The sequence below is a fragment of the Bacillus rossius genome, chromosome 7, assembly GCF_032445375.1.
Source record: "Bacillus rossius redtenbacheri isolate Brsri chromosome 7, Brsri_v3, whole genome shotgun sequence".
Classification (NCBI taxonomy): Eukaryota; Metazoa; Arthropoda; class Insecta; order Phasmatodea; family Bacillidae; genus Bacillus; species Bacillus rossius.
Window position 1 is genome coordinate 52,742,601 of NC_086335.1, and position 22,253 is coordinate 52,764,853.

General features: G+C 40.9%; 1 protein-coding gene across 1 annotated transcript; it reads left to right on the forward strand.

The window, feature by feature from the left end:
• Nucleotides 1-149: 149 nt before the first annotated feature.
• Nucleotides 150-21,622, forward strand: LOC134534016 (zinc carboxypeptidase-like). Its single transcript, XM_063371905.1, has 10 exons — nt 150-402; nt 5,015-5,151; nt 5,993-6,071; nt 10,296-10,440; nt 10,630-10,790; nt 13,296-13,383; nt 15,161-15,360; nt 17,625-17,709; nt 19,700-19,898; nt 19,973-21,622. Exons 1-9 carry the CDS (start codon nt 253-255, stop codon nt 19,885-19,887), a joined length of 1,233 nt encoding a protein of 410 aa, XP_063227975.1. The 5' UTR covers nt 150-252; the 3' UTR covers nt 19,888-19,898; nt 19,973-21,622.
• Nucleotides 21,623-22,253: the final 631 nt, after the last annotated feature.

Sequence of the window (22,253 nt, forward strand, 5' to 3'; positions counted from 1 at the left end):
ATCAATCATGTGGACACGAGATAAAGACGCTGTCAGTTATTTTTTCTACACGCTCACCTCTCGCTATCTTTCAAGTACGCAAGGATGATCACGTGCCGAACACAATACCACGAGAAGGGAATATAAAAATAATTGATGGAGCGGGGTTCTTCTGAAGGCTCCCGGTGATCTCCGAGTGCCGCAAGCGCAGCGCTGAACCGGGAGGTTGTCGATAAAAAGGAGCTCCCGCCGGTGTCCGGTGCTATCGTCACGATGCTGCTGAAGACTGCGGCGGCGCTGTGTCTCTTGGCGGGAGTCCTCGCCGAGAAGGCTCGCTACGACAACTACAGGGTGTTCCGGCTCACACCGGCCACCCAGTCGCAGGTGGAGGCGCTCAGAGCCCTCGAGGAGAACCCAGATGGGGTGAGCACTTACACACCCCTCGTTACATTCGTGCGGATATATTGTCTGTTGTCTATTTTCTCAACAACGTCTTTCTCTTGAGATCACTCAAGGCCGGTGCAAGGTAAATTGGCGCCCTAGGCGAAAAACCTTTATTTCCCCCCCCCCCCCCCCTCCACCCTTCGGAAACCCAAAAAAAAAAATTGTCCTTGCCCTAAAATACACCACGTAAACCTAAGATTTTGTCAACAATCAAATGTAAGCAGGCTTGTTATTTTTTTTTTCTTTTTTACTTATTACAAATCATAAACAGGTCACCGTGGACTTTAAATAATTACTTGTATCAATATAAACATTCCAAACTGTTACAAAAATCCATTTTCAGCTAGTTTCAATAATCGTTAAACATATTATATCAGCTGTTATGTGTCGTGCTGCGCCGCCCCCAGCTACTTGGCGCCCTGGGCGGTTGCCTAGTTCGCCTATATGGACGCGCCAGCCCTGAGATCACTTGCTCTTTTTCTTGCGATAATACCAAGCGGAAAAATGAATTTAATTTAGTATTTCGTTACGAATTTGTTTCAATGCAGCACGTCAAAAAATATTTGTCAGATTTAAATAGCCTGTATCTTTTCGGAGGGATTCGGCGTCGGATGTTCAAGCGAACTAATTGGTTCCACCGAGTCCAGGGGGCGCACGGAGACTAACCTCGGGGCGTGACGTCACCCGTGTGCAAGCACCAATAGTACCTGGACCTGGCCCGCACTCGGCGTCGGGCAAGCTATAGTCGTCGCTACAGCGAGCTCTGATGGCGTCCCACACGACCATGGAGGTATTAGTCTTAAGGAGTGGCTGGTATGTTCTGAAGTTGAAACCACTCTAGGTAGCAATTTGTTAACAAAACAAAACAAAACGTAGCTGCAAAAAGAGCAATGATATCTTGACGGAAACTCTCTATAAGGAATAACTGTAAAATGGCCATCTTGCCAACAAACAAATATGATAACAACACGTCAGCAAGGAATTAGCGTTAAATTCCAGTATAACCAAAAATTATTTTACTATCCAGAACGGGAAGAAAGGTTGGGGGGAGGTTGAAGGGTCGTTATAATTTTATTTATATATTCAAATTTTGTTTGGCGCAGTTAAGGCGTGTACGCCCTCCCTTACACTATACCATGATACATAAACAACGTGTATTAAGTTATATCTAGGAATCAAACATGAAATTACATACTAACAAATTACATCAATTACTGATAAATAAATAAGAATTTAACATCAAATTGTAATATTAATATAAACCATATTGTTATGATTCAACCTTAAGATGATCTCAATTATTTACTATTCTAAGACAGGGTGATAGGGGGCTCAAGACTAACAATGAAAGACAATTCAATATGGAGACTTGATTTACTGTCACGTACTATTATAGAGTTAGCGGTCACCAAATTAGACAATTATCGGGGAGCCTCGCTACCACACCTCGGCAGGTTCCTTACCCACGCTGTGCTGGGTCGCGCTCGCGGCAGGAATTCGACGACGGACTGCGGCGGCCGAGGACCACGGCGCTCCGTGGTTCCGGCGTCACGACTTCAGCCGTCCAGTCGCCGGTGACCAGAAGAAGCCCCTCCTCGACGGTGGCTGTCGTTTTTATTCTTCCGTCCGCGTTCGTGTTGACGTTCCGTGTTGTCCTCTTTTCTCTCGCAGCGGCGGTCGGCCTTCGGCGACCCGCGTCGCTGTTTCGCTGGCGGTGTTGAAATTGCTGACACCTCGTGTTTGACTCAGGGCGAGCCTCGAAGCCGCTTGCCAGAGTGCTCAGAGCGAGTCATAACAATATAAAATAATGTATTAAGTATAAAAATTAAAAAAAGTATTAAAATATAATCAATATTACCTTTAACTACTGGAAATACTAAGATAACACAAAGCATAAATGCCCGGGTAAGAATCTGAATCCAGTATCAATGGGAACACGATTTGAAAGTGACCCAGTTGTTTTCATTCAAATGTTAATATTAACAAATATATGTAATTTCACATGAATATTTCTGTTACAATTAAAATAATAATAATAATTACAGTGCTTTAAATAGCAAGGAGTGACGGCTGTCCTCTTGGTCCCGCGAAACATTCTTAAATTTCTGAAACTCACGAACATACCAGGGACACACAAAATTCAATCTTTCGTTTGTACAAGGAATCGAAGTGCGTATTTGCAGAATAAACTTGTTTTCGTCTTCAGTTGGCTGATACATCAGTCAGTCAACAAGTGACTAACATTATCTTAGCACACGGAGCAATAAACACATTGCTACACGCCAAACAGCTTCTTAGACCTGCAATTCGCCTTCCCATGCGAATAGTTGTAAGCACAATAAAATATATGGCTTGGGAATGACTGCTAATAAATTATAATGGTAGGAATATTATGGTAGACTAATGGTAGTATATACAGGCGTAGTGACGTAACAAAATTACTAGATTTAGCTTCGCGTGTACTTAGCGATGTCCGTTAGCCGGTCCCCGGGTACAGCGGTGCGTAATGTTTACGTTCGAATCACTGTTTTCGGATCGTACATCGAGCACAGATAGCAAGGGGAAAGCTGCTCGTACAAACGGCCAGAAATAGTGCTGTGTCGTTCGTGAACGATTCGTTCACAATGAACGATTCTTTGAGAGAACGAAGAATGTAAGAAATCTGTTCTTGAAGAGTCAATTACTCGCAAGCTGAACACGTTTCGGGAGAATATAAAACGCAGAGAGAACGAGAGAAGTACCGGCAAGTCTGATTCGTTCGTAAAATGACTCGTTACGTCGGGAGCACGGCAAACAAGTGATCGTAGCGTGTGCGTGTTCACAAAGGCAAATGATAAATAATCAAAGAATAGGGTAACATGGAAAGAGTAGGAATATTCCGTTCGTTACAATTATTATTCATGTACTGTCTAGGATTTTTAATAAAATTATCTGCGAGAGCTTTGAAACGTGTTCACGCACAATTTTTTGTCTCAGCTAGACGTCTGGAATTTCATATATCCGCCCAATCACCTAGACGTAACGAATACTTGAATGGACGAATGAGTTATGACTCTTGAGATGTGCCATATCCCGTTGTCGGTGGTCATAACAAAATGAGCGAATGTTTTGAAAGAATCATTTCACGGAACTGATTCAAATGAATCGGTTCGGTCAACGGAATAGCGCCCATCTCTAGCCAGAAAGTCTCAGAACGAACGTTTCTTGTTAATGTAAAAATGAGTGTTTATAATAGTGTGGGCTGAAAGTCTTCCGTGATGTCAGCATGAAGACGAGGGGGACGCACCACAACGCCGAAAAACCACAACGCCGAACGTACAATAACGCCGAAAACCATAACGCCGAATGCCAAATTGACTACAACGCTGACAGCTAGAAAACTGCTGTGTACCACATCGCCGAATTACCATAACGCCGAAATACATTAACCCCGAAAAATGTCATTGCAGGACTGCCACAAAGGTTAGGTTAGGTAAGGTTAGCACACAAATTCATTCAGTTGTTTTTCATTTTGCTCCTGTGCCCCCCCCCCCCTCCCCGCAGCAACATTTTTCGGCGTTACTGTATTTGGGCGTTGTGGTACACAGCAGTTTTCTAGCTGTCGGCGTTGCGGTCAATTTGGCATTCGGCGTTATGGTATTCGGCGTTATTGTACGCTCCGCGTTGTGGTATTTCGGCGTTGTGGTAACGACCCGAAGACGAGTAGTGTGAGGGTCAAGCAGGACGGAAGGGGAAGTAGGGGAAGGGAATACCTATCAGCGGGGAAGCACTCAAGGAGGGTTTAAAAATCTCCTTGGGCGCGGCATTTTTCTTCGGGTGCTATAACACGTTCAAAATGTGTTCACCATGTAGTGCTTAGCTAGCGATACTTCGATAGAAGAGAATTTTTTTTCTAAACAGTTGGTGTGTAACCGTGCCATGCTTCCGTAGGACAGCGCCTGCTGTTTGGCTGCGGCGGTCCGCCCCGAGCAACGAGGTCCCGTCTGACCACGGAGCCCTCGCAACACACGACGCCACAGTTCGCGACCGCCCCACTTACACGATCATATTACACAGCCACAATGAGTGCTAACTGGCAGCACGACGGGAAACGGCATAAGCCGCCCCCAAAAGACCAGACCTGACCAAACCAATGCGGACTAAAAGTCAAAGTGCCCCACCCCTTGCATAGCAGAACTTCTACCACGCCCCACTCTTCTTCCAGGACCATCCTTCTATTCCTGTAATCCACCTGCTTGTAATAATGCATGACCTTTGCATCCCGCATGTATGTGCCCAGGGTTTTCCCTCTGTCTATGGAGGTTTTACCTGGGCCCAACTTATCTAGTTTTAGTCTAGAATTAAGAGTGAGGGGAGTTAGTCATGGCGAAAACGTCTGCCATGGCTGGCCAATCCCCTCCTAGCACATGATGCACGTGACCTTTTCTGCATGGTTAAAAACCCGCATGTTTAGAGCGTATAGGGCTTGCCCTGAGACGCACTTAGAGTCTTCCCTACCTAGACCCCTTCCTTACACACTTAGTTTTAACTTAGGTTAGGGGGGGAAAACGCGCTCCAGCACGGAGTGACTGAGCACGGACTCGTGTTGCAGCTTTCCTTCTGGACGGACGTGCGAGCCGCCAACCTCTCCGTGGATGTGATGGTTCCTCCGCACAAGATCTCCGAGTTCTCGGAGATCATGGACGAGCTGCGGATGGAGAGCAGTTTGTTCATTTCTGACGTTCAGAAGTGAGTGACACGTCTGCTGTGTTTGAAAAAAAAATTATAACCTAATCATAGCGATCTTAAAAAATATTGTTACGTATTTTCAAGTAAAAGAAAGGGGGGAAAAATGTGAGCGACTTTTTCAGTACAGATGTGTAACATCTAACTTCGGTAACGAGCTAATGTGTTCTTATATTGCAAATACACTTAAAATACGTAACTCGGCCACTAATTATAACGTGGAATTCTTTTAAATAATGATGATCGTGATATATATATACACACAAATTGTGTTTTCAACTATATTTATATACGAGAATCATACGTAGTTTCCGCACCTGCCGCTAGAATTCGTTGCCGGAGCAGGAACGTCGACTATAGAATCATTCCATTTGAACACCGAAACTTTAAACTATAGAATGAAAAGGCTCGACAAGAGGGGAAAAATAATTGAAAACAATACTAAACTCCGATTTTGGTCCTGATTTTTGACAATGAATTTTGTTAAAATACTGCTTATTGTGTTACAATTCATTCAACAATCGATTGTGTGTTTGTGTGTGTGTGTGTGTGTGGTGTGTAGTCATGTGTGTAGTGTAGTAGTGTGTGTCAGTGTCGGTGTGTCGTGGTTGTGCGTGCGTGTGTGTGTGTGAGAGCGTGACGTCCGCCAAGTTTCCCACTTGCGAAAAAAAAAAAACTGGTTTATCATTACCTAAAATCGAATTCGGATTACCTTGGTAGGAGGGCGAGTGTTTTGATCACTCAACACCGATTGCAGATGCATAAAAGAAATCAAAATACATACTGTTAACAGTTTTATAGGTCATGTCTGGGAACTGGAGTGATTGCTTTCTCTTTGTTCTAGACTAGTCGATGCTGAGAAGCCAGATGGATACGCTCGAGCTACAGGGTTTGGTTGGGACAACTACTACCGTCTTGCAAATGTAAGTGAAACTACTCCAACTTTCCCAGGCTTACATTATAGTGCGGGGAGGATGGAGAGAGAGAGAGAGAGAGAGAGAGAGAGAGAGAGAGAGAGAGAGAGAGAGAGACTCAGAAACACGCAAAATTAGTTTCTACAGTTTTTAAGCAGTTATTTTTTTAATGGTTTTAATATTAAACATTTGCCTTCTTCAACTTAGAGGTCATAAATAAATAGATTTACAAATACAATATCATAGTGTATATGAAGACAATAATTATAACTAGTCTTTCCCTGAAATGTTTTCAATACTAAACGCGAGTGAGTTCACAGGGGAAAATATCTGAAGCAGCCAACCACCATTAACTTCAGGCCTTTGCATTAAATTACCTACTATGTTTTAACTAAACATTTTTTAAAAATAAATCAATAGGATACATTTATGACTTGAGAAATGTTTAAATTATCATGGAAAATTACGGTTCATATGCCTCCACCTTATACTGAAACGTTGTTACAGATCTATAACGATTTGACTTGGGGCAAAGGAATAAAATAATTAGTCGTGTAATTGTTCAAGTGAAAGCGTAGAACCACGTCAGAATCATGCACATCAGAATTCTAGCATATTTTCTGTTATATTGTCGAAGATTTATACAATTTTCTTTATTTATTTTTACCAAACAATGAATTTTTAATATAACTTCTCATGACTGTGACTGGTGACTCAACGATATATTATAATAATTAAACAGTGACTAACTCGAAACAAATGGGTGGTTTGAATAAAGTTGTTAGAACAAACATTTGCTAGCTCGTTGTAGCTATTATGCAGTGTAGTGTGTGAACTATACTCTGAACTAAACTGTTGTCAGAAATATTAATATTATAAATAATAAATACAAATACTAATAGTTCTCTCTGGATATTAATTACTCTTATTAATAATACACTGTCGAGTATAGACTCTTTGGTTATTTTAAATTTGTATCTGGGTGCCACCCTTATGTACAACTTAGCTTCGTTACTAGAATATGACTAGTGTAGTGTGGTACATAAGAGAAAAAGGAAATAATTTCACACTTCAAATCTAGAATTGGCATGAGATTGACAACAGGTAAATTAAGGTCATTAAGAAAACAAACATATACACTGTAAAAATAATAACAGGGTAACATAGGATTAAACAAATAATCTTTAATCAGACAAAATATAGATAACTATTGGTTGGACCAGTGGTATACTATTATGTTTTCTTAAATAACAGGAGGTATGTTGCACACATGATAAAACACAACAAAAGTTCATAAGTTCAAATTAATAGTGTCTGTTCTCAATCTATAATCGAATTTTAGTGTGTAAAAAAAATAATGTTTATTATCTTCGTAATTTAATTTAATTTTAGTGTACCTCGGCTGAATTCAGTATATAGATGTGGTAGAGCATCATGAGAGCTCCGTCTCATTTCACCTCTGGGTTAGAACTATTTAAAGTGTAGATCAGAATGGTAATTGGCTTAACAAAAACTTTTATCTCAGTAGGGCTTTAATGTGTTCAGCACAAAACTCAATGTTTATATTAAAATACGTGTATGCAGAAAGACAGTTCATTCAGGATAGCATCATGAGTCAGTATTTTACTCACGGTAATTCACTCCTAATTACACGTCATATAGGACGTGCCCTATTTTAAAAAAAATGTAATTTATATTCAAACGACGATTGAAAACATCCTAGTAATAGGATGATCTAATTAGCTCGTAGATATTTCTGATTTTTAAGGGGATTGAAACCCAGGCTATCTAGCCAACGCCGTCGTTGTTCCAAGACTTTTTTCTTGATTACAGTAATGACGCTTATCTTAAGTAACATGGCCTCTCATTGGCCGAGACACAAATATCGATGACTTAATTATCACATCAAAACAAATACAGACACTTAACAATACAACTTAATATGCTAAACTGTCATAATTTTAAAACTTGATTTTTCAACAATGAAAGTTTTGTTATGCAAATTACGTATAAAAAGTTCAATTTGCCGTTTCAGTCAATTTCTCCCTTAAGGGGTCTTGCTAATTGAGCTTCAAAGTCACTTGGGCTACGCCATAGAGTATGGTAGTCGTAGATATGTCCAAATACACAACAATAGAGCAAAACATAAAAATGTCAACAAATAATAATATTAATTATAAAATGTTATTTATAATAAAAACAATACACTTTCTGTGTGTGTGACAGTCATGTAACAGCACATCGTGTTTTGCCACTAATAAAATAAACGGATACAACTCCCAAAAAATTAAATATTTATATTTTCGCTGGGATGCTTACATTCAAAGTATAAATGCTTCATTCATTACAGGCTTAAAGTTTACGATGCGACAGCAAAATATCGCATTATAGTGAACATGCGATTTTTAATCGCGTGACAATCTGAAACAAACAGATAAAAAATGTTTCTTGTCAATACACATATGACAACCATTAGTGTTTACAAGTTTTTAAGAGCCCTGTGTGAGAAACATATTTTTATCCAAATAAAACATTTGTTCGGAAAGGTGATTGTTCGTGAACGTATTGTAACGAGTTGAAAAACACGTTCGAAAAATAGAGCCCAATTAACCAAATACTATTTATACTGTTAATTAGGTTACAACACTTAAAACTGTTGGTTTACAAATTAAACACTCTTTCGTTTAGTCCACAGTTTACTCTTTCCACTGGAGCTTGACTCGACAATGGCTCTCTACTGCTCGTCTTTCACCACGCACCTCTGTCTCAGCACACCGCCTCGTGCTACTCACTCGTCCGTCAAACACAAACCACAGTCCCGCGTGCTTCGGTATCCAATGCACCAGTCTTCGCACACGAAGCCCGTGTTCGACAAATCTGTGAAGTCAGCACGACCAAACTGGTGTACGCGACAGACTGGCAGATTTTTCTATTTTCATCCGTGTTACTGAAATAAGCATGATCATTTGTATATAGATTTTGGATTTTGCTGCATTGGTAGTAAATTTATTACTCGTGTACTTTTGAGGGTTTTACTTAATTAGGTTGGGAAATTTATTAAATAGGTCCATGCACTTCGACTTTTCGGAACAATATGATTAACTTTAGTCCAGAAAAATGTTTTTTCTCAAACAGGACAGTTTCAACAAATTTGTAATTATTGGTGGCTGTCGTATATCTAGTGGGAAAATATAGCGAAAAAAAATTAATATTATCTAGTTACTTGTTTCTGTTTGTGACAGCATGTTCAAAATAAAACAATATTGCATGGCTTCATCGCGTATTTCGCGACGCATCTGTAGAAATGTGATTCTAGGGTTATTGAAAGGATCCACAGGTTCTTTGACTGACTCATTCAATGGGAAAGATTGATTTAAACAATTTTTTTTTTGACATGTGCCACTGCTGGTTTACACCGTAAGCCATGGAGAAACTTCAAGAATGGACAAAGAGATGAATAAAAAAAACACACAGAAAAACCGATTTCAAAAGATAATTGCATGGACAGCAAAAAAGAAAAATTAGTCAGAAAAACACCACACCACATACGAACACAGTGGGCTGGAAAAAACGAGACAGTTGCGATAAGAAACTCGTTTGGACAACAACAACGACAAACAAACGATACCATCAAAGACACTAAAAATAATTTCTGGACAACACAACGACGACAGCACAGACGACAGCACAGACGACAGCACAGACGACAGCACAGACGACAGCACAGACGACAGCACAGACGACAGCACAGACGACAGCACAGACGAACACATTAGGCATCCTAAGTCGGAACAGTTGCCAAGTACCGAGAACTGACATCTGCTCTCGTCATGAGGCACTGTCATTTTCCTGTGTGTTTGCATATTCATATCATTTGTCAATTGTTTAGGTTTCTCTGTGACATACAGTGTAAACTAGCCACGGCGTATGTAAAAAAAAAATGAACGCGTGTAACTCAGTACACGTGATGGAAGTGAAACTTCTTTGGCAAACCAAACCTCGACTTGTGAGTGCTCTCTATATACCTCTTTGGCGTCAGAAATGTATCAGCACAATGTTTCACGACTTGTGAGTGCTCTCTTTATATCTCTTTGGCGTCAGAAATGTTACAGCACAATGTTTCACGAAAACGTTCCATCAAAATTCGGCCGTGAAATTTCACACCCATCGAAACCAAAGAGGTTTCAATCCAAACATTTCTGTTCAAATGGTGGGCTCCGTGTTCTCCTGCAGATCCACGACTGGCTGAGGTCGCTGGTGGCAGCCTACCCTGAGCAGGTGTCCCTGGTCAACGTGGGGAAGTCGTACGAGGGCCGCGACCTGCTAGGAGTGAAGGTGTCGTACCAGTCCAACAACCCCGCGGTGGTCGTCGAGGCAGGTGAGTCCCCAACTCCTGACAGCCGACCACTCCTCAATCAGATCCACCTGCACTGTCAGCAATTTCAGTAATTTGCTGACTTTGTAACCATAGTTCTTCGAAAATTTAAAGTGAAAACTTTTAACAGTGTACTACCCTGTAAATATATATATTTTTTAAATGGCAGAAACTCTGTCCTTGTGTGGGCAGGAATCCACGCCAGAGAGTGGATCTCGCCTGCCACCGTCACCTACATCCTCAACCAACTGCTGACCAGCACCAACACCACCGTGAGGAGTGTCGCCCAGAACTACGACTGGTACTTCTTCCCCACCACCAACCCCGACGGCTACGAGTACACTCACACCACAGTGAGTACCCTCGTAGCCAGTAGCAGAGCACCAACACCACCGTGAGGAGTGTCGCCCAGAACTACGATTGGTACTTCTTCCCCACCACCAACCCCGACGGCTACGAGTACATTCACACCACAGTGAGTACCCTCGTAGCCAGTAGCAGAGCACCAACACCACCGTGAGGAGTGTCGCCCAGAACTACGACTGGTACTTCTTCCCCACCACCAACCCCGACGGCTACGAGTACACTCACACCACAGTGAGTACCCTCGTAGCCAGTAGCAGAGCACCAACACCACCGTGAGGAGTGTCGCCCAGAACTACGACTGGTACTTCTTCCCCACCACCAACCCCGACGGCTACGAGTACACAAACACCACAGTGAGTACCCTCGTAGCCAGTAGCATAGCACCAACACCACAGTGAGGAGTGTCGCCCAGAACTACGACTGGTACTTCTTCCCCACCACCAACCCCGACGGCTACGAGTACACTCACACCACAGTGAGTACCCTCGTAGCCAGTAGCATAGCACCAACACCACCGTGAGGAGTGTCGCCCAGAACTACGACTGGTACTTCTTCCCCACCACCAACCCTGACGGCTACGAGTACACTCACACCACAGTGAGTACCCTCGTAGCCAGTAGCATAGCACCAACACCACAGTGAGGAGTGTCGCCCAGAACTACGACTGGTACTTCTTCCCCACCACCAACCCCGACGGCTACGAGTACACTCACACCACAGTGAGTACCCTCGTAGCCAGTAGCATAGCACCAACACCACAGTGAGGAGTGTCGCCCAGAACTACGACTGGTACTTCTTCCCCACCACCAACCCCAACGGCTACGAGTACACTCACACCACAGTGAGTACACTCGTAGCCAGTAGCATAGCACCAACACCACCGTGAGGAGTGTCGCCCAGAACTACGACTGGTACTTCTTCCCCACCACCAACCCTGACGGCTACTAGTACTCTCACACCACAGTGAGTACCCTCGTAGCCTGTAGCATAGCACCAACACCACAGTGAGGAGTGTCGCCCAGAACTACGACTGGTACTTCTTCCCCACCACCAACCCTGACGGCTACGAGTACACTCACACCACAGTGAGTACCCTCGTAGCCAGTAGCAGAGCACCAACACTACCGTGAGGAATGTCGCCCAGAACTACGACTGGTACTTCTTCCCCACCACCAACCCCAACGGCTACGAGTACACTCACACCACAGTGAGTACCCTCGTAGCCAGTAGCATAGCACCAACACCACTGTGAGGGTTATCTTTGTGGTATTTTTCAAACTAAAAGTTACATTTTAATGGATCCCGGGTTAGGACTTGATTTTTCAAAAAAAAAAAAAAAATATTTTTTTCTCAATTTCTTCCTATTATGTTAAAATTCATTAAACATTTATATTTATAAAATTTTTACACACGTTAGAAGTTATTTTTTGGATGGAATTATTAAATCTTAACCTGATACATTTCATACCACATATTATAACACTAAGTATATATTTGTACAGTTGATTTTGCTTAAACTGTAATAAACCTGTAAATAGTACCTACAAACAAACATTAACCTTATTGAGTTGATTCAACTTTAATATATGAAAGTATTTTTAAAAGTGTAAAAAAAAGTTCATATGGCGTGATTGGAACCATGGCCCCTTTGGGGTTAAGAAGCGCGTGCTATACGTCTGTGCTATTAAGCCAATTAGAAATTTAGAAGAAAAAAAAGTTTATTATAATCATTGTAATGCCTGTTTTCTTAGTTATTTTAAAACTTGGGTTCACTTTTTACTATGACTACTTTACCAAATATATTCCACTTTCATATAAATTAATTTGGCACACCAACACTTTTGGTATGTCCCCTAATGTTAACGAAAGTGACTTATATGGGTTTTCTATACGTGGGTCCGCTGTCTTTGTGTCACTTTTACGTTTTATTTTCACGAAATTACTACCACCAAATGCCGTATAGGTACAGAGAGCTAAGATGTGTACGCATAAAAAAAATTTAACATGTAATTAAAGACTGAGCCTTATTTAAAAACTATTGCATTGACTTGAAGTTATTCTGCCTCCTTATGATCGGAAGGTTATTTGATAACACTTAACAATTGCTAAAGGGACGGACAAAAAAAATGCATAATCCCCTAAGTGCTTTCCATCTCAAAGCCGTACAGGGTTGTTTCAAACCTTCCATATGTTTATCAATTTTTTTAAATGACCAACCCTTATTGAAAGAGTTGAAATTTTGTCGGAATGAACTTTGTATGGTCCCTGCTCTTGTGCACCGAGCTGAAATATGTATTTTTTTTTTTTACTTTAGGGTAGTGGCCCTCCCAACTTTCAACTGTGTTTAATCGCTCACTAGATCACAGTTCACCGCTTGTAACGTGATGTGATGGACATATGGTGATTCGATATGAGTTAATGTTGTGCCGGTTCACAAAACTATGTATCTGTATTGTATTTTCTGTGAGCTAATGCCACATCGTTCTCTACAGAACCGCATGTGGCGCAAGACCAGGAGTCGTGGACGTCTTCTGTGCCACGGGGTGGACCCCAACAGGAACTGGGGCTTCCACTGGATGGGTGAGTGTCTGTGATAAGTACTCTTAAATTTTTAATCTCAGGGGTTGGGTCTATGTTTACAGAAATTATAAAAAAAATAATTATTTTATTTTATTTTTTTTTATTTTCAGTGTAGTAATATTTTCTTTCAATGTTTGAAAACCACGCAAACAGTTGGAATTTCAAAATTTAGTACCATGTTAGCAACGTCTCAGACATTCGTGAAAGTATTTAATTATTTAGCTCGACATTAACGACACTGGTTAATGCGTAGCTTCATGAATGGTTCACGTTTTGTGTAGTCATAATTCATCATGAATTGTTTCACAGCATTTTAAGCTGTCGCAACTAAAATTAAATTTGTTTTGTAAGTGTTCCAAATTAATTCTAATTCATTATGGATATGGTCATGATTTTATGGTGATTTGCGATAGCACAATTATACACCGAAATGTGTGCAAACATGCCATGATACACTAAAATAAATCTAAATAAATAAAATAAATAAATCCTGCAGCTTAAATAACTATCCTTTTCTACTTTATAAATTTAACGAAAGCCATTATTTTATTAATTTGTACCAATAATAATTTATGGATCTAGTGGACTGGAAAAATAAGTTACATTATCAATTTGTTTAAATGTTAGGAGTAGTGCATTCTTAGTACAAATATAGAATTGTATTTCAAGTGGTTTTTGTAGTTCTGATTGAATATTTCCTAAACATACATGTTAAAATATATTTCGTTTACTTAATACAGGTAGCCTAATGCCTTATTAAAAACGACACATTTTTGGTGACGCAAGGATACATGTCTTGTTATGAATGTTCGAATGCGATGAAAAAGTAAAGAATAAAACTGTTTAATCCCTTTACGATGTAATGATGCAGACGATGCCAACCCCTGGTTCTGAGTGAGCGCTTCCATCATACTATGCAGCCCTGTTCCAAAGACTATAAATATTAAAATTAAAACAAATTTTGACTTAAAATAAAACTGTAAAATATGCCCTAGCTCGAGGCCTGTGCAGGGGCTAACATTAGACTGACACTAGATACGCGCAACGAAGTCCTCTGCTATTACCTGCCCTAGCGATTCTTTCCTTGTGATTGGCGACTGTCTGCAAGAGAAACCATTTTCCTATTTGGAAGGACCATTCAGGATACCTTTGTTTCCGCACTGGACGGCTATGACTGGTGTGTTGACAGTAGACATGCACCTGAAAAAACCCAGCCAACCACTAAACACTGACAATGTTACACAGTTTTAGTACACAGTTGGTCTGGAAATCTTTTCGAGAAAAAATACATGGACCTACCAATAGGGAAGTTTCGCCAGAATGGGAGTGACGTACCGGTCCTTGTTTGTCTGTCTAGTTTTCTGTGAAAGAAATGTTGACATTTATGAGAAAAAGTGAGAATTCAGTTGTTATTAGCCTCTAATTTCAAAGTGCTGGTAAATATCTCGAGTTTTCATGTAATGACCGAATTCACTGGGATTTGATCATTAGCATTTATAAAACTAACTCAACTGTAATTTATTAGGAAAGTCTGCCATAATTTCGTAAGATGAATCAGCAAATTTCGCCAACATTCAAGGTTCGGAGTTGGTTTATAAACGTTGCTTTAAATAGTTTATTTTTCAAAATTTCCGTGGGGAAAGCTAATCCATACATTTCCAAAAATATTTGGGGCCCCGCAAAAGTAAGTGGCCCAGGGCCCCGCAAGGTCTAGGGCGGTGACTGGTGACGCGTTGGTCTCTCCTCATGTGTTGGGGCTGTGACTGCTGTCTCGCAGATGGCGGCGCCAGCGCCAACCCTTGCTCCGAGACGTACGCCGGGCCCTCGGCCTTCTCGGAGCCGGAGACCAGGCTGCTGGCGGACTACGTGAAGACCATCCCCCGGGCCAAGGTGTACCTGTCCGTGCACAGCTACAGCCAGGTGCTGCTCGTCCCGTACGGCATTCTGAACTTGAAGCCGGACAACTTTGACTCGCTGGTGAGCGCGCCGTTCCGATAATGCGTTTGCCGACCACTGTGCACAGACATCCGGAAATTTCGCCCATTCATTTAGTCGCACTGCTGGAGTGCAAACCTTCACACTGTCACCCTGGGTTCATGATCGGACCGCAGTTATTTTGGACACGGCCCCTCTGCGACCGTGAGCCATCGATTCCCAACTAGGAGCTAATCAGGTAGTTACAATTAACAAGGATGAAAGTGTTCTCGCGAAGAAATCAACAAATGGGAAAGCAATCATGGATTGAGCATACCCATGATTTTGAGTTCTACCCTGAGGCCAGACGAATCCGCGAAATGTCCGGGTCTCTAACTATGTACTCGGAGACCCGGGAATTCCGTGGATACTTTTTGTTCACCAGTTAGACTGAAAACATTTGTAAATTAGCGTTGCTTTGGTGATAGGTAGAGACTGGAAAATTTCGCGATTTCAACGACCTCTAGGATAAACTCCGCGAACCTTTACGTACGTGGGCAAATAACTCCTGCTTATTGACTACTAACTCATGACACCTGAAAACTGGGATGCTTGTGATTTAATACTTCTTTTGTTGAGGGTTTTTCATTGGCTCAGAGTACTTTAGGTAAACTGTGGTACAATCACTAAATAAACATGAATGTCAATGAGTGATGAATCTAGCCTATACGGTCTCTAGTGATAAGTTCACACTTTTCCCACCACTTTCCAATATGACTATGGGCCAGCCAGCTATCAGTTAGCAGTTGAGAGACCAAAACGAATACCTACTCACAAAAAGGGGAGGTTCTACAGTACCTAGCATGCTAATAGGAAAGCTTATGTGGGTACAGTATACATAGGACTGTGAATGAAATTTCCTGGCCTCTTGTACATGCCCAACTTTACCTTGGTTTCTAGATTCCAATGGTGTTAAAGTCGATTCATATGTTCTTAGATTCTTTGCTATCGAAAATCAAGAGGCCTCGATTACAGTTATATATATTTGCACGTTAGACATAATCCACGGAAATTTCAATAATTATATTCTCACTTATCAAAATTGTTATTCACAATGTTTTTTTTAAAATTTATTTTTGGAACTCAATAATTTTGTAAACCAATGATCTGGAATTAGAATGGCTGTGAATAAAGGTAATAATAGATATCAGCATCAGAATCGTTTAAATGTCTACATCAGGTTGTTCCTGCAGTATATATAATTTATTTGTTGGAACTTTTCTTCTCCTTGACAGCGAAATCACCATGGACGGACACATACTTGCGTCATGTTACAAGGCAGATGAGGGTAGGGATTGGCCATGGTATATCATAAGGACAACCATTGAAAACATAAATCATTGAGGCTATTCGTTTTCGGTGCTATTCGAACGCTAGTCTATGATATGGGATGTCCATAAACATAAACAACTGGTCGTTTTGAATTTCCTATACCATCGGAGGATGTTTTTGCCACATGGAGGATTACAGACTTCTACGAAACCTGAATTATGAATTTTCAAGATGGCGGACCAAATTTAATTTCAAATTTGCAAAACCTTTGTTATTAAATTTTTTTATTAATTTTACATTTTCCCCGATTTTTTGGCATAAAAACACGCGTTTTCAAGATGGCGGCTGTAACGAAAAGTGCAATCGGGACGTCATAGTTCAAAATAGCGGCCATTGCATCCTAATGGTCGTGGTTATGACCTCGGCGGCTTGTGCGGCTTTCTCATGGGTAATTTATGCAGCTTTGGGGAATTTTCAAGCCGCTGATATTTTTGAGGACTAAAACGGGAAATTTTCCCGCTAAACGAAATTTTTTTTCTTCGAAGTAGGGAAATTTTTGTTTTATATTTTTTGAGATTTTTTGGTGAGTATTTTTTCTCAAAAACTGGGGATTTTTGTGGTATTAGTGAATTTTGGGCAAATTTTGAGGAACTTTGAGACTTTTTTTTTTTTGCAATTTTGGCCTATTTTGAAGGTATAGATAAAGGTAAATGTCAAAGGTCAACGTCAAAGTCATCCAAGATGGCCGCAATGACGTCTGGGTGGTCGGCCATTGACCCCATCCTCAATCCACACTCGGAACCCTGTAGCCGGACCTACTATTATATACTTCTTATGAGCCCAGGCAATCAATCACTTTTAACAGAACAACAGAGGCAGGATACCATTAATACCATTAATAATACTTTTAAAGTTGTCAAAATTGAGGAAGTTACATGAGACTGACCACAAAGAACTTGTATTGTAATTCCTTGCAACTTTCTCAAAATTCGCAGATGGACATCGGTCGAAAAGCCGTCGCCTCCCTGGCATCGAAACACGGCACCAAGTACGAAGTTGGCAACACTGTCGACCTCATGTGTAAGTATCATCCCGAAGACGGTTACAAATGTAGGAGGCAGCAGTCGGAGAGTGTTTTACTGTAAAAACACGAATAAAAAAACTGTGCGTGGTAGCAAATCCGAGAGGTGGGTCCTCAATGGCCGAAGTCGCTGACACGTCACGCTTGTGTGAGGGTCATGGGTTCTAACCCGATTCCCCACATGCATGACTTGAAAATTTGTGAAAACCGTGTCGGTGTTCCAAGTGATTCGGAGCCTGTTGTAATATTGAAGGATGTGTTAACGTAAGGCACGGTCTCACTCGCCATGTTGATTTTTTAACGTGTTACAACCATGGTGCTACCATCTGTGATGGATGGCGCTTACCATAGTTAACAAAGACCAAGGTAAACTTTATAGTATTGACTGTTTAGTTTTTTTTAAAAAGACGGACAGTATTTTTAATAAATGAAATGTCGGAAATCAGGTCCAAGCCGGGGTCAAGTATTTTTTTTTTTTTTTGCTTTTTTTGGAGCCGTTAAATTTTAGATCTGGTAAACAAATGATTCAATAGACGTCGTAGCTTCTTCAGCAGCGAATTATAGAGGCGGGTGCGGAATTATGTGTGATTTGCTTTAATAAATGTAGTTGAAAACACAATTTATATATATTTATCACACAATGCATTATTTTAGAGTTCTACGTTAAATTTTGTGTCAGTGTTTCGTATTATAAGCGTATTTGTAACATGAGAACACATGAATTTGCTCGTTGCCGAGGTAAGATGTTACACATCTCTGGCAAGTACTGAAAGACTCACAATTTTTTTTTTTTAATTTTCTTGTCTTTACTATTATGTAAGTCCCTTATATCTGATATTTTATAATGATATCTCCCTTTAATTTATTCTGTCAGTAATATTTTTAACATATATTCAGAAAATGTCATATAATGGGTTTGAATAGTCGCGCAAGTGATAGAAATTACGAAAAATTGCGCGAATTTTTACATGCATTATATTACACTTAGTGAAAATCTGTTGAAATTATTAGTAACAGAACAACAAATACAAGTGATAATTCGTGTTAAAATTTCAGGGAAAAAAAACCCTTAAGTACGAATAACGACGAGAAAATGAACAAAATCAACACGGCATGTGATCGAGTCTTAAGGGTGTTTGGCACAAAGCATATCGTTAGTTAACATTCATGTGAAACGTTATCATACTTGCAGACTCTTTTAATTAGGGTTTTCTTCTTTAAATTAAAACTATATGCTTTGCACATTTTTCTTGAACAAGTCCCAATCTAACATTTTGTTTACCAATACAAAACCAAAAAAGCCAAACAGGCTAAGATAATTTAAGCTGAAATGTTCGGGTATTTATCATACTTGTGTGTAAGCGTTCCAATAAATTACGAATAATTAAGACGTTTCTGATGAATCCATTGTAATCAAGGACAAGTTTATTCGTGACCAAGGGGATTAAACGGAGAAGCTGGTGACTGTAGTTAATTGGAGTTAAAAAAAAATCAGCATGGACTGTAATCGCAATACGTACGCCGACGCACAAAAAAACACTCGAGTGTGAAGTGCGCGTGCTTGCACCTTTGGACCGGGGAGTCCCTCAAGAGCACACGCTACGCGCACAGTTCACATGCGTGCGGGGCGCAGCATTGCCGCCACAGGCGGTGTGTTCGAACCACTGCCGCAATAGATAACCATTAAAACGACGTCATTTATCACTTGCTTCATTTGTTCCACTTCGCCAACATATACTCCCATTGCAAGTTAAGGAAAATTACCTAAAAAAATACTATGATACAGGCTGTATACAATGCCAGGTGTGCAAAATTTCATTTGAGGGTGGGGGGGGGGGTGATAATGATATATATTTTTTGAATTAGGGTCCCTGGTCAACGCTACTGATTAATTCACGATAAAAGTATTATTTTGTCCCTGGCAAATTTGTGTATTAAATACACTGGACTAGACTGAGGCGTCAATTAGTTCAAATGCTCACCTTGCAGACGTGTCGAGCGGCGCCAGCGAGGACTGGGCCCGAGGCACGGCCGAGATACCCATCGCCTACTGCTACGAGCTGAGGGACCTCGGCGCCTTCGGTTTCCTGCTGCCGGCCACACAGATAGTGCCCTCTGGCGAGGAGACCCTGGACTCCTTCATCACGCTCGTCACCGAGGCCAGGAAGACCTTCTAGAGCCTCTGCACCTTCTAGAGCCTCTGCACCTTCTAGAGCCTCTGCACCTTCTGGAGACCTTCTAGACATCCTAGACTCTCTATACCTTCTAGAGCCTCTGCACCTTCTGGAGACCTTCTAGACATCATAGACTCTCTCTACCTTCTAGAGCCTCTGCACCTTTTGGAGACCTTCTAGACACCCTAGACTCTCTACACCTTCTAGAGCCTCTGCACCTTCTGGAGACCTTCTAGACATCATAGACTCTCTACACCTTCTAGAGCCTCTGCACCTTCTGGAGACCTTCTAGACATCATAGACTCTCTCTACCTTCTAGAGCCTCTGCACCTTCTGGAGACCTTCTAGACATCCTAGACTCTCTACACCTACTAGAGCCTCTGCACCTTCTGGAGACCTTCTAGACATCCTAGACTCTCTACACCCTCTAGAGCCTCTGCACCTTCTGGAGACCTTCTAGACATCCTAGACTCTCTACACCTTCTAGAGCCTCTGCACCTTCTGGAGACCTTCTAGACATCCTAGACTCTCTACACCTACTAGAGCCTCTGCACCTTCTGGAGACCTCCTAGACATCCTAGACTTTCTACGCCTTATAGAGCCTCTGCACCTTCTGGAGACCTTCTAGACATCATAGACTCTCTCTACCTTCTAGATCCTCTGCACCTTCTGGAGACCTTCTAGACACCCTAGACTCTCTCTCTACCTTCTAGAGCCTCTGCATCTTCTGGAGACCTTCTAGACATCCTAGACTCTCTACACCTTCTAGAGCCTCTGCACCTTCTGGAGACCTTCTAGACATCCTAGACTCTCTACACCTTCTAGAGCCTCTGCACCTTCTGGAGACCTTCTAGACATCCTAGACTCTCTACACCTACTAGAGCCTCTGCACCTTCTGGATACCTCCTAGACATCCTAGACTTTCTACGCCTTATAGAGCCTCTGCACCTTCTGGAGACCTTCTAGACATCATAGACTCTCTCTACCTTCTAGATCCTCTGCACCTTCTGGAGACCTTCTAGACACCCTAGACTCTCTCTCTACCTTCTAGAGCCTCTGCATCTTCTGGAGACCTTCTAGACATCCTAGACTTTCTATACCTTCTAGAGCCTCTGCACCTTCTGCTCGTTCTAGACATCCTAGACTCTCTAAACCTTCTAGAGAGCTTCAAGTCGGCCGGCCATGATTTACCAACATCACAAATGAAAACACCACCAGTTGTCGACAATCCTACACGTATTTTTTTCTGAATGACTTTTTACAAATAATAGCAAAATTTAATCATATTGATGAATAAAATGTATAATAATAACAATTTTAATCTTGCTGCTGTTGAATCCAAGCCCATAAACAGTATTTCCTTCTTCCTGAATTTAATCACATTCCTTGCTATCATAATATTCTCATTTTAAATTTTTCATTTCCCAATAATTTTTATAACCAGTAAATATTTTTTTCCCTTTTTCCTTTCTCCTGTCTTAAAAAAAAAAACTTTTCTTAGTTCTTGTAAGTTATTTTACGTTTTATAGTCTACACCGTGTCCCAAATATACCTATCCACTCTTTTCATATTTTTCTCCTCCACTTCCCCTTCTTCTCTCCTGTGTACTCTCTTCGGTTTCTCTAACGCCGCTGTGTGTGAATCCCACAATGCTGCAGCATAGTCCAACATGAGCTGCACCAGTTATATTATAATTATTTATGTTATATGAACAAATAAATTATTGTGTATTCTCAAACGTATAACGATGATTATGATAAACCTTGTTCCTCTTTTCCTAGCTTTGCCACTCCACCCAGTGTGGAGCGGTGGTGAAAGCCTCAAAAATCTGAGGTTCTTTTGGCAGGATTATTCTGCGATGGTTTGCCATCGTCTATCGTCCTAATCCGAACCCGAGAAGAAATTTTCCAAGAGGGAATAAAATTAAAACCCATCCGGAAATTGACCCCGTAACTTTTGGCCGAAATTTTTAAAAGTAGAAATAACACTGTTTACTAAACTTATGGAAGTCACTGCAACGGATTAAAATGCAAAATTTTATAAACACAGAGGAAAATTTGAATAATATTAGGTTTACTTTAAAAAAGGAATTGTCTTTGCGAAAATATAGGCTTATTATATACAACTATAACATATTTATTTGCGAACAAATTTTTAGCACAGCACTATGTTAGGAAGTTATATTTATTCATAAATTTTTATTTATTTATGTGTCGAATTTTCTGAATAAGGAAAAGAAAATTCGTTTACATAAAGCATCATAACTATATGGCAGAGTTACCTCTAGGGAGTACTTTCAACTATCGAGCTCAACTAGATATTTTGCGATTAAAACAAGAATCGCGCAACTAAAGTATCAGAAGCTATTT

Excerpts from the sequence above, each read along its gene's own strand:
- LOC134534016 (XM_063371905.1), top strand. The coding sequence starts at position 253 with ATGCTGCTGAAGACTGCGGCGGCGCTGTGTCTCTTGGCGGGAGTCCTC. Across the intron at positions 403-5,014 it reads TCGAGGAGAACCCAGATGGG|CTTTCCTTCTGGACGGACGT; the intron begins GTGAGCACTTAC and ends CTCGTGTTGCAG. Across the intron at positions 5,152-5,992 it reads TTCATTTCTGACGTTCAGAA|ACTAGTCGATGCTGAGAAGC; the intron begins GTGAGTGACACG and ends TCTTTGTTCTAG.